This window comes from Callithrix jacchus, chromosome 8 (genome assembly GCF_049354715.1).
Source record: "Callithrix jacchus isolate 240 chromosome 8, calJac240_pri, whole genome shotgun sequence".
NCBI lineage: Eukaryota > Metazoa > Chordata > Mammalia > Primates > Cebidae > Callithrix > Callithrix jacchus.
The window spans coordinates 53,722,084-53,734,961 of NC_133509.1; the positions used below are offsets into that span (position 1 = coordinate 53,722,084).

Here is a 12,878-nt window from a genome sequence, read left to right on the forward strand (position 1 = left end):
TAATGAAAAAATGCCCAATATCACTAATCATCAGAGAAATGCAAATCAAAACCACAATGAGATATTATGTCACACCATTCAGAATGACTATGATTAAAATGTAAAAAAAAAAAAAAAAACAGATGCTGATGAGGCTGTGGAGCAAAGGGAATGCTTACACACTGTTGGTGGGAGTGGAAATTAGTTCAGCCACTGTAGAAAGCTGTTTAGAGATTTCTCAAAGAACTTAGAACTACCATTTAACCTAGCAATCCCATTACTGGGTATACATCCAAAAGAAATGAAATCTTTCTACCAAAAAGACATATGCAGTTGTACGTTCATCGCCAGCACTTTTCGCAATGGCAAAGACATGGAATCAACCTAGGTGCCCATCAGTAGTGGACTGCATACAGAAAATGTGGTACATACACACCTTACAATACTATGTGGCCATGAAAAAGAATGAAATCATGTCCTTTGCAGCAACATGGATGTAGCTGGAGGCCATTATCCTAAGCAAACTAATACAGGAACAGAAAACCAAAGACTGCATGTTCTCACTTATAAGTGGGAGCTAAACATTGGGTACTATGAACATAAAGATGGCAATAGTAAATATTGAGGACTACCGGAGAGGGAAGAGCAAGTGGGCAAGGGGTGAAATAAGTGTTATGCTCAGTACCTGGGTGACGGATCCATTATATCCCAAACCTCTGCATCAGTATCATGCAATATACCCAGGTAACAAACCTGAACATGTACCTCCTCGATTCAGAATAAAAGTTGCAATTATTTTTTTTAAAAAAAGATGAATACAACAACAGCAACAAAATAGGAACAGTCCACACCATAGAGCCTTTCTCTAAGATACCAAATCCGGATTATATCTCACCATGATGGCAATGGCCATCCTTCAGGGCACATGGCAAACAAACACTGAGATAGAAGAGAAAAACAGATGAACAATTATAGATGGAAACAACTACAAGTAAGGAAAAGGTGGAAAAAGCTTATTTTTATTACTTAACCTAAGACCACTGACTTTTTAATGCTTAGAGACTCAGAAAAACACTAGCATTCAATAAACGACTCAATAATCAATGATAGTATACCTGAGAACTTTTAATTTCTCAGAAAAATATAAATAACATTGTTATTTACATCTAACATTCGAGGGAAAATATTAGACTATGACTTTACTGAACAGAGATAACTAAGGTTCTACTAGGAAAAAAATTAAATACTAAAACTAGGTACCAAGTTCACGTATTAAGCAGAACTAGAATCAGTGGTGACTTTGAGATAAGATGCTGGCATCATCAGATCAAGCACTGTTACTTCTGTTCTTGCTCTTCCTACATGGAGAAACAGTAGTGCCCAAAAATAGAGTCATGGTAGAAGTACTCAAGTCAACATTTATTTGACTTGGTGGCCTATGCTCCTTACACTAAACCACACTGTCAAAAGAAAACTGTCACATCACAGGCGAAATTTAAATGTTCAATATTAAAAATCAAATGTTGGAAGGTTGATAAATTGTTCCTAATTTCACTACGTTGGTATGTAATAGGGAAATTATATACTCATAAAGAAAAATAGAAAATGAAAACCAAAAGGATATATACTGTTTAGGAGACTGAAGTACAAGGTAATTATGCCACCTCACTCCACCAATCAAAAATGGTTGCAAAAGCATGTAGCAAACAATAAAATGTAACACTCTTCAGGAAAATAAGCAAAATTAGAACTTTTGGAAGAAAATATAGAACATCTTTAACCCTGGGGGAAAGATGGAGTTCTCAAGGCATAAAACAGCATAAACAGTAAGATAGACAATTGATAAATTCAACTGAAATTTTAAAAGCACTGAAAGACACCACTATAGAAGTGAATCTCCTATCAAGAGATATCTGCAAACACAAATATCCAAAGATAAGTATAAAGACTACATTTTTTTAATCCACAAGTCAATAAGAAACAAAATAGCCAAATGGTTAAAGAATGTGAGCAAGCAGTTCACCAAGAAAGCAAACACCATTAATACAAAGATGTTCAACTACAGTAATAACTGAAGAAAGGTAAACTAAAACCTCCAACAATGAGGTCTCCACATCATCTCAGAGCAGGTGCGCCCATGCTTTTATACAAGACCATATCATTACTATCATCTGCAACCCCCTGCCCCACCAAATCTCAATGGCAAACATTCTAATCTGCAGCCACCACTTCCCAGCTCTCCAACTCACACCTTCACAAAAAGGTCAATAATCTGTCTGCCCAGAAGAATCTGTCATCCTGTGATCCCGCGATCTTTTTACTGCCCCTCATCTTCTCTCATACCTTCACTTATCTCTTTATCTCATTTAAATTTATGTCAATCATTCTAATCATCTCCTTTTCCCTCTCTCATTTCCTTGCATTTGCTCTACTAAACTATAATCATGATTAAGTCCTACCCTTCCATCCCGTCTTTCTGGGCCTGCACCCCTACAGCAGAATATGAGTCAGGGAAAAGTATACCTGTTCTCACCTTAAATTTATGAATACCCCTATTGTGGCCCAACATCTATACCATATTTTCCTATTTAGAAAATAGAAAACTGTATTTTCCCACTTCCTCGACAACTATTTCTAAACTTCTACTCTCTCCTTCCACTTCCAGTACCTCCTCCGCAACACTTATCCGTGGTTTTCTTAGAAGAATGCTTCCTCAAGCCCCCATGACATCTACCCATCTACCCACATCTATGCCCATGTATTCTACTTTTCCTCCAATTACAGTTGGAAAACTGCCCAAGCCCCAGCAATGGGCAATCTCTCCACCTGCACAACAGATCCTATCAAGCTCATATCTACTAAAGAATATAAATCCAGGCATTCTCACTTTTCCCCACATTTACTTTGCCCTCTTTTCTGGATCTACCAAGAAGTAAACATGTAGTTATTTCTCTCATCATTAAAAAATGTCTTGACTGGCCAACCACAGTGGCTCACATCTGCAATCCCAGGTCTTTGGGAGGTCAAGGCAGTAGGATTGCTTGAGCCCAGGAATTCGAGACCAGCCTGGGAAACATAACAAGACCCTGTCTCTATAAAAGAAATACCAAAAAAAGAAAAAATTAAAAAGTCTTGACCCACTTCTTCCACCAGCCCATTATTCTCCTTTCCTTTATAACAAAACTCCTTAAAATTAAGTCATGTATGTCTGCTGTCTCGAAGGTATCCTCCCACATTCTTTTTAAATTCAAGAAAAAATTTAGCCCACCACTCCAACAAACTGCACCTGTGAAGACCACCAATAACCTTCCTGTTAAATTAAAGTCAATTCTTCATTGTCATCAACTGCATTTGATACACATTTCTCCTTCTGCCTCAAAACACTTAAAGACACTACACTCTCCTGGTTATTCCTTCTACCACTCATGCTCAGTCTCCTTTGCTGGTTTCTTCTCTTTCCCCTAATCTCTAGACACTGTGGTGCCCAGAAGTCAGCACTTCTCTAGGTAATAACTCCCCTGGTCATCTCATACATTCTTATGACTTTAAATATCATCTAAAGGCTGGCATCACCCAAATGTATTATCACCAGCCCATGCCTGTATCCTGAGCCCTACATTCCTTTATCAGGCAGCCTGCCCCATGTCTCCTATTAGATGTTGTGCTGGGTCTCTTCCATGTGTCAATGCAAACTTATCCTCCACCACCCTTCTCCATCCAGTTCTGCCCTAGAAGCTTGACCAGTATGGACTACAACTTCCCTTGTCTTCTGGCTTCCAGCAGGTTAGGCTTATGGAAGCCCTGAAAGAGACAGGAAGAGAATATGTATTCCTCTCTCAGTTTAAGTCATCTTCACTGGCTGAGTGCCCTCAACGAAGGTGATTCATTCTCCCAAGGCAAACTCTGTATGACCCTCTTCAAATTTCTAGTAACTAGGGTGGTAACATATATGCTGCTACTCACCCTTCCAACACAGCACTACGTCAGTGCTTTCACTATACTCCACACATACCTTTGTAAATGGTTCCTGTGTCAAAATGTCCAATTATATTGAGTGTGCCAACCATTTCTTAAGGTATTCTGATGGCAACAGGTATCTAAGTGACATTTCAATTTTAATACATGCAACACTGACTAACTCCTATAACTTACACACCTCAGTTAATGGCAACTCCCTTCTTCTCACTGTTCAGACCAAAAACTTAGTGTCATCCTTACGTATCTTTTTATCTCATACCCAACATTTGCAAGTGCTCTCTGCCCTTCCCTTTACATAGATGTAGAGCCCAACCACTTTTCATCACCTCCACAGCTTTCCTCTGGACCCGGAACCTATCACCATTGCTCCCCTGGATTATTATTAGTGGCTTCCTAATGATAGTCTACCTGCTCCCCACTTGCCAGTCTTCAGTTCCTTCCAACACAGCAGAGTGATCCTGTTAACACAGGAGTTAGCTGTATCACTCTTCTCTTCAAAACCCTCCACTGGTTTTTTCATCTCAGAGTAAAGGCAAACATCTTTACCATGGTCTACAATACTACACAAATCTGGCTGCCTTTCCAAATTCATTGCCTACTTTGCTTCTGCACACTGGCCTTCCTTGTGATTCCCTATCCCCCTATCTCACAGCCTTTGAGCTTGCTATTCCCTTTGCCTGGGATACTTTTCCCAGACATCCTCACTTGCTCCCTCGCCCTCCTCATATCTTTGGTCAAATGTTGTCGTCTCAATAAGACCCCTGGCTACTTCTAAAATGGTAACAGCCCTTTCTTTCTATCTTAAGCAAGAATGGCATTTAACATTTTGTATACTCTTGTTTGTCTCTATCCTTTAGAAAGTCAACTCTGTGAGGCAGGTGTTTATATCTGTTCTATTCACCACTCTATGCCCAGCCTCTAAGCCAATACCTGGAACAGTGGGCATTTAAATATCTGTTGAATTAACTACACTAGACACCATTCAATCAACTGGCCACAATTTAAAAGTCCAACAGTACTATGAATTGGCAGAGATGCCAAACACTAGGAACTCTAGCTCATCTTTACTGTGGAAAGCAATTCGGCAATATCTAGAAAAGTTTATGATTGCACACCTAAGGAATCAGCAATTTTTTTTCAGTTGTATATTTATTTATACAAACAAGGATAGTATCCTGGGAAGCAGAATCGTTCCAAGGAGTATGGATAGCTTATCTAGAGAACACTACGTACCCTAGAATTTTTATTTTCAGAGAATGAAGTTTACGTCTCAAAAGTAAACCAATATAGCACTATGGCACTAAGTATGAAGAAAGCATGGCAGCTCCTCTCAGGCTTATATTATCGTGAGAAAAAACTGAAAAATCAGCAACTGAGTGGGAAAGAAATATAAGTACATATCAAAAGACAGGACAGTTGCAATCACCAAAAAAAAAAAACGAATCACAGATAAACAAGCCTCTTCAGAAGGAATCAGTAAGCAAAGACAGACTATAAGAAAAATACATGAGAGACCCAAACCATGCCAGGTTTTCAATTATAAATAGAATGTTAAAATAAATAACCAAAATCATAATCCAGAGGACAGGCCTGGTAAATTAGACTAGAATTTTTTTTTTTTTTGAGACGGAGTTTCGCTCTTGTTACCCAGGCTGGAGTGCAATGGCGCTAACTTGGCTCACTGCAACCTCCGTCTCCTGGGTTCAGGCAATTCTCTTGCCTCAGCCTCCTGAGTAGCTGGGATTACAGGCACACACTACCGTGCCCAGCTGATTTTTTGTATTTTTAGTAGAGACGGGGTTTCACCATGTTGACCAGGATGGTCTCGATCTCTTGATCTCATGATCCACCCGCCTAGACTGGAATTTTTAACTGCCTTCCAACATTGATAAAGTATCTCTTTTGGGAAGATACTGGTAACTGAATATATAATTGATTGAATTAAATCTACTTTAGTCCACAAGTTAATTTCATTGGACTACTTCAATTTTGTCCCCCTAGATCTTTTGGCAGAACAGCTTATAAGAATTAAAACTAACCATCCTATATTTTACCTTCATTCCTCTTCTCCCATCTTGAGGCAAAGTGCTTATAAATCCATAACTGGCCAAAATATAGGTACCAAGAAGGAAGCACTCATTTGACTGAAGAAATTATTTAGTGTTACCAGTCCTTGAACAGTCAATGAGTTCAGAGCCATCCACAAAGCCAAAGAAGTTATGCTATTTGAATCATCTATGGTAATGACACAAAACTGAATCTTGTGCTTCTGACTCCATTTTATGATCTCTCTACTTCTTTCCTGCTCAGAAAAGCATATTCTATTAAGTTAAAAGAGAACGCCTGGTGGAGGCATTCAAAAATAAAGGAAGATAAAGAAAAAGGGTAGAACTAGACAGCCACCTCAAAGTCACGAAGATGAGAAAATTCCAGTCCCAAAGTATTATTTTTGTTTTACTTCTTTGCTTCTCAAATCTACATCCTTTATATATTTTTAACCTGGCAATAATTATTTATTGAGGTAGTTGCAGATTCACACACAGTTGTAAATAAATAATACAGGGCAATCTCTTGTACATATTGCCCAGTTACCCCCAATAACATTTTGCGAAACCATAATATAATATCACAACCAGGAGGGTAACACTGAAACTGATACAATCTGCCAGTCTTATTCAGATGTATTCATACTCATTTGTGCACATGTTCTATATTAAGTTCTATATAATTTTATCACCTGTGAAGGTTCGTGTATCTGCCACAACAGTCAAGATACTAAACGGTATCAGCATCAGATCTGTCATGCTGCCCCTTTATAACCACATCCACCTCCCACTCTCCTATCTTCAACCCCTGGAAATCACCAATCTATCTTCCACTTATTCTTTAAATTCTTACCCACACCCCAGTAGGGACCCTGCGCCCACCTATACACCCAGTACTCCTCCACTGTTCCCTGTTACTGCTCTTCAGCATCACATCACTAAAGGTGCAATCAATCTTAGATTACAGCTGACCATGGAAAGACTGGGTTTTTCACTGTATTGACAGAGAAGACTATCCAAAAGCAAAAGCAAAAAGAATTTTGGTGTTCAAGTGCATATGACTCCAATATGTGTATATCTACTACTATGCATATGCCTGGCTACTTAAGAAAAGGAAGAAAAAAAGAGAACAAATATTCTAGAAACTTCATAATGCTTCCTATAAGTAATGTTTCCCCTAATATCAAAGAAAACATTTATGTTTCTCAGACTATCAAATTTACAGCAGCATGGCTCAGCTTTTTCCACTTATAGAAAGCCTTTTATCTATCGCAAAGACTTTAGTCATTCTACATCAGTACATGGAAACCCTTACTTCCACTTAAAGAAACATCATTTTTTTTCCCTTACAAGCCATTAGAAACACTGTCCTTTACTTGAATTTAAAATCCAAAGAACAAAGAATAAATTGCTAGTTGTAACAGTGGAATTAAAAAATATAAATAAAAAGTCCATGCAACTTTCAGAGCATCGAGCAGTATGCATGCAACTGGAATTCATACCTGCAGAGCTAAGGAGGACACTGAAATCTGTTCCCCTCTGCGACTCTCCACTTTCATTATTGACCTCTTTTTCAATATCTTGATATCGATCCCAGTTAGAGACAATCTTTCTTTTAGAATAACTTCCCTGTTCATCATTCTCTTCTCCATGGGTCTCTGCATCACTGTCATCTTCAACCTGCAATCATTAGAGACAAATCAATAAGTAGCCAGTGGAAATCCTGACCTTAGGAGACTTCCCAGTAAAACAAAGAAGTACATAGGTAGAGCAATAAAAAGCAATTTATAGACCAAACTGTCTGACAATATTAAATATTTTAAGAGAATCACACTATACCAGAGCATTCTTTCAGAGTAAACTTTTCAGTAATCATTGAAAAGAAAATCTGGCAAGCAGCTACCTAAATATTTGTGTAACTAATCTCTAAAATCTACCCCAATGTATTCTATTTCAATAGCAGTTTCACCCAGTTGTAATAATCAAGGCTGTAAGCATCTTAAACTCAAAGGACTTCAGGATGGAAATCAACTCTTCCTTTCAATTTATGGATTTTACAAACACATTCCAGATATTAGTAACTGACTAGTAAATGTTTGTAAGCTTTATTTTTTTAATTTTTAGAGCAATTAAAGTATGACATCATTTAAAAATATTTAACTTAGACACACATTCCTAGGAAAATATCATTACACATAGTGAGGGACAATGGCTTGTGAAACGGAGCATGAATTTATGTGGTACTACCTTTATACATATGGTTCCATACTCTACAATAATGAAAACCAGTCCACATCCAAATTTGTTTTAGTACTTATTAACAACTTGAGTTTGGAATAAATACATGTTATGAACAGAACCATCCAGATAGGTGATTCATGAATGTTCTGAGGTTATATATTGACACGAATCCATTTTTAAATATTGAGAGGAGACAAATCGCTGACAAAGTCAAGGCCACTTCATTTGCCCTTGATATCTTTCTGTGAGTGCCCTCTCAGGTGCCCTCTTAATACTCTCCAGGCTCAATTTCTACAACTTGCATGTGGGATTTTTCAGGTAGCATCTGTGTGAGCACCTAGTTGTATACACGTGGACACATACACAATACTCCTAGAAAAAAAGCTGGCATGAAACCTTAATTCAATAGAAAAGAAAATGCTTGGGTAAAAAAAAGTTTGCGGTATTACAACTGACTATGTTGTATAGATTTCTATAAGCTTTAAATAGCAACCCTGCTCAGATGCAGTCTAGAGAACGGTTTCTAGTCTTGGGCACTGAAAGGTTAAGAGAGCAACCAGAAAGATACACAATGTGAAAAATTCTAGAAGGAGCCCAGTTTCTTCAATAAATGAACTGCAAGAAAAAAAATGGTGGGGGAGGATGGAGAAAACTGTAAACCAAAAAAGCTTAACACACAATCAGTTGTAATGTAGGGAACTTATCCGTACCAATTTAAATCATCTAGAAAAAATAATGACCATGAGAAAATTGGGAAAAGGAAATAATGACTGGATATTTGATTTTATTAAGGAAATATCACTAATTTATTATTTGTTATGATACTGGTTTTGTAAATTTTTTTAAGTGTTGTTAACTTTAGATATAAATGATGAACACTTTATGAATGAAAAGATAGGACATGTGAGATTTGCTCCAAAATAGTGGGTGGAGAGGAATGGTGGACAGACATGAAATACACTATACATAATTGATAACTACTGAAGCTGGATGATTGGCACATGGAAAATTATATTATTACTCTATCTCCTTTGCATGTATTTAAATTTTTCACAATAGAATATTAAAATTTTAAAACAGAGAGAGATGCACATAGAATCTAAAGACATGGTTCAAACATGTGTCCCAAACATTGCAAAATCCTTATCAAGAAAAAAACTAGTGAAATATATTAAAATAACTCAACTGTATAGGATGGGTTAGTGTGGACTTTAAAAAAATAACAAGCTTTTATTAACACAGAAACAGGACATGTGCATTGAAGAAAATTAAAAGACAAGCAAAACTAAAATAAATAAAACCCCCAAATTCCCTCACCCACATAGTACCACTAACCCCTGAGTACACATACTTTCAGATCTTTTTCTATGTATATATTTACATATACTTCTTTTTGGTCACCAAATGTTTAAAAAATATTCTTCATCTCTCCATTTTAATAAATTTCATTTCATATAACACCCAGGCTATTTCCAAATTTCCCTAACCCAAAAAATTTCCTATACAGATGGTTTTTTCCAGGACAGTATCCAATCCAGGACCCAGCATTGTATCTAATTGTTTATTCCTTAAGTCTCTTTGAATCCAGCACAGTCCCTATTTTTATGGCACTGACTTGTTGACAAGGCCAGGCCAGGTCTGGCTGCTTCCTCATGGTATTATTTATAGATTTTTATCTCCAATATTATCTATAAACTAATCTAAAAAATGTAAGTGCTCAATGGAGTCAAGCTAAATATTTTTTTGCTAAAATACATCACACACGGTGCTTTGAACCTTACCTTACGTCAAATCAGATGACTGAACAAACATAAGCACTATAATACTAAGATGGGCCACAGGGTCTGGATAATGAAGTCTGATCCACTCACCCAGTGTACATACGGGCATGTCTTCCCTGTTTCATCTACGAAATTGTTTGTGTAGTGTTATTTGGTCCACTGTGAATTTCTAGTTCCCCAAATGTTCACTTAACAAATTTAACACTAGTCAATAACCCTCACCTGAACCAATTTTCATGCACTTTCAAAAAATAACAGACTAAATGGCCTTTCAAGATCACTGTTGGCACTCAGACATCATCATAAGCCTCCTTGCCAAAAAAAAAAAAAAATGGCAGTCTACATTAAGATCTAGGGACTGCAAAGAATGCCTGAAAACTAGCAGTTCTGCAAGTTTCTCAGAACCAAAAGATTCTGATAGATTAAAGATATGTAACAGAATGAGATCTGCTATGTAAATAACAAATATCAGGAACATTTTAAAGAAAATAGCCTGTAACTGATGAGAATTTGTGGGATAGAACTAGAGCTGAAAACAACAGCAGGGTTTTGTCCGGGAAAATCCAGTATTATTATGTTGGCCCACTGGGTGAATAAAGTTCATAGAGGCTTCTCCAGTTAGTATAAAACCTCTGAACACAGCTATAACACATGGCAAAAATGTGGACCTGAGCAAAATAGTTACATTGATCTGAAAGAAGTTTATGATCTGAAACACCTGAGGAACTATTAATGCAGTGAAACAAGTACTGAAATGGAAAGTGGGAGATCTAGACGGAATTAATGGTCCTGCCAAGGGTTTCTAATAGGCTGAGCCTTGTTCATATGAATGACTCACTCATCCCCAAATTAAAAGAAAAACTGAACAAGGATCTCATTACCCCTACCCAAATGCAGACACAAACAGAGCTGTCATTAGCCTCCATTCACAAGAGAGTGGTAAGAAGTAATCTTTTTTTTTTTAAGTTTAGAAGACATTTGATCTAACTGAGAGAAAGATGTATCTTAAAAACTCCTAGATAATTTTATAAGTTCATTGTGCAAAGATCTGAGACAAAATAAAAATATGCAAAGCCTCAATATGGAGAAAAAGGAGAGAGCAAATAAAATACTGATCAGAAAACAAGGTGAAAACTAAAGATAAAGACATCATTTTCATATTAATATCATTACAAAATTAATCTGGTGATATTCACTGTAATATTTTATACCTGGACATTGGTCACTGGTTACATTGTTCAGAAATTAACAGGAATCCAACTAGATTAATAAGCTGAAGACCTATTATATAATCAAACTACTGCTGAGCTATTATCTTGTCCAATGACACACACACAAAAATCCATTTACAACAAATTGAGATTCCCAACTAGAAAGAGTAGCTTAAAGTTTTGCAGTTTTTCCAATAGGCAAGGATCATTTTGACTTTACCTACTCTGCAGAATGAAAATGAAAACAATCATTCCATAGATTTCTACTCAAGGTTGACATCATCTAACACTCTCCAGGAAGGAAGGCTAGGACAAAAAACTTGGAACCTAGCAACTCTGCCCATTCATGGACATATGTGAACAATTTGTGAGACTGTTAAACTATCAGTTTTCTTCTCAAAACTAAAACACATATCATGTTTTTACCCATGTTCCAGGTAATAAAAGGATACTGAAAAATCTCTATTGAAGAAAGCACTGTATCACCATAAGGAACTGTAGCCTACATTGAACTAATTAGGTAAATGAGATTCAAACTCATTCAATCCACAGAGATCTTAAAAATGTCACTATAGGCAACAATTAAATTTTCTTTCTTATCAAACTAATACCAGCATAACTAGCAGAGTATAGAATATTTATCTTTTTCCTAACTCACCTCAAATATTAGCATCAAAATCATTAGATACTCAAGAAAGGAAAACAGCAAAAAGTAAAGAGAGACAAAGACTAGAAAACAACTTCCTAATAATAATTGACATGATAACTCTATGTCATTCTCCAAACAGGAGAGCCAATGGCCCCTTACACATACATATTAGCACTGTACAGTAGAACAAAATTCAGCCGAATTCTCTGCCACTTTCAAACATGGCTTGCTTCTCCTCTAGTGTGCAGTAAAACGTTCCTCATTTCCATCTGAGACCTACCCCGAGTGGCCTTTAATGTTCATATTTCTACCAATGGTATCTTTGAGACAACCGGGCTGCTTCTATCATGCACCTTAAAATTCTTCCAGCTTCTACTCACTACACAATTCCAAAGCCACTTCCACACTTTTAGGTATGTTAGAGCAGCACCCCATTTCCTGGTACCAACATCTGCATTACTTTCCTAAGGCTGCCATAACAAAGTATCACAAATTAGATGGCTTAAAACCACAGAAACTCTTTTCTCTCACAGTTCTGGAAGCTAGAAGTCTGAAATCTGGGTATTGGTAGGGTGGCTCTTTCTGGAGGTTCTGAGGGAGAATCTGTTCCATGACTTTCTCTGGCTTTCGGCAGTTGCTGGAGATACTCTGCATTCCTTCCTTTGCCTTTTTCACATGGTATTTTCTCCTCTATGGGTGTGTATCTTCTCCATTCTTATAAGGACAGGAGTTATACTGGATTAGGGCCTACCTTAATCCAGTAAGACCTTATTTTATCTTGATTACATCTGCAAGAACCTATTTCCAAATAAGATGACACTCACAGGTACTGGGAATTAGAATTTAAACATATCAAAATTTTTGGAAGACAAAAATCACCTATCGCCGGGGAAAAATATAGTCAAAAATAATGAGCCTGGCACCATGGCTCACTTCTGTAAGCCCAGCACTTTGGGAAGTCAAGGCAAAAGGACTGTTTGAGGCCAGGAGTTCA

At 37.1% G+C, this 12,878-nt stretch overlaps 2 protein-coding genes across 4 annotated transcripts in view; one reads left to right on the forward strand and one right to left on the reverse strand.

Moving 5' to 3' along the window:
- The window catches only part of AVEN (apoptosis and caspase activation inhibitor), a 188,856-nt gene that overhangs the window by 142,330 nt on the left and 33,648 nt on the right, over window positions 1–12,878 (reverse strand). For both annotated transcript variants that reach the window (XM_078334430.1, XM_002753582.5), the window contains exon 2: window positions 7,505–7,682. In XM_078334430.1, coding sequence (XP_078190556.1) covers window positions 7,505–7,682 — 178 coding nt within the window. The remainder of the gene's footprint in view (window positions 1–7,504; window positions 7,683–12,878) is intronic.
- The window catches only part of CHRM5 (cholinergic receptor muscarinic 5), a 92,314-nt gene that overhangs the window by 28,713 nt on the left and 50,723 nt on the right, over window positions 1–12,878 (forward strand). The window lies entirely within an intron of this gene.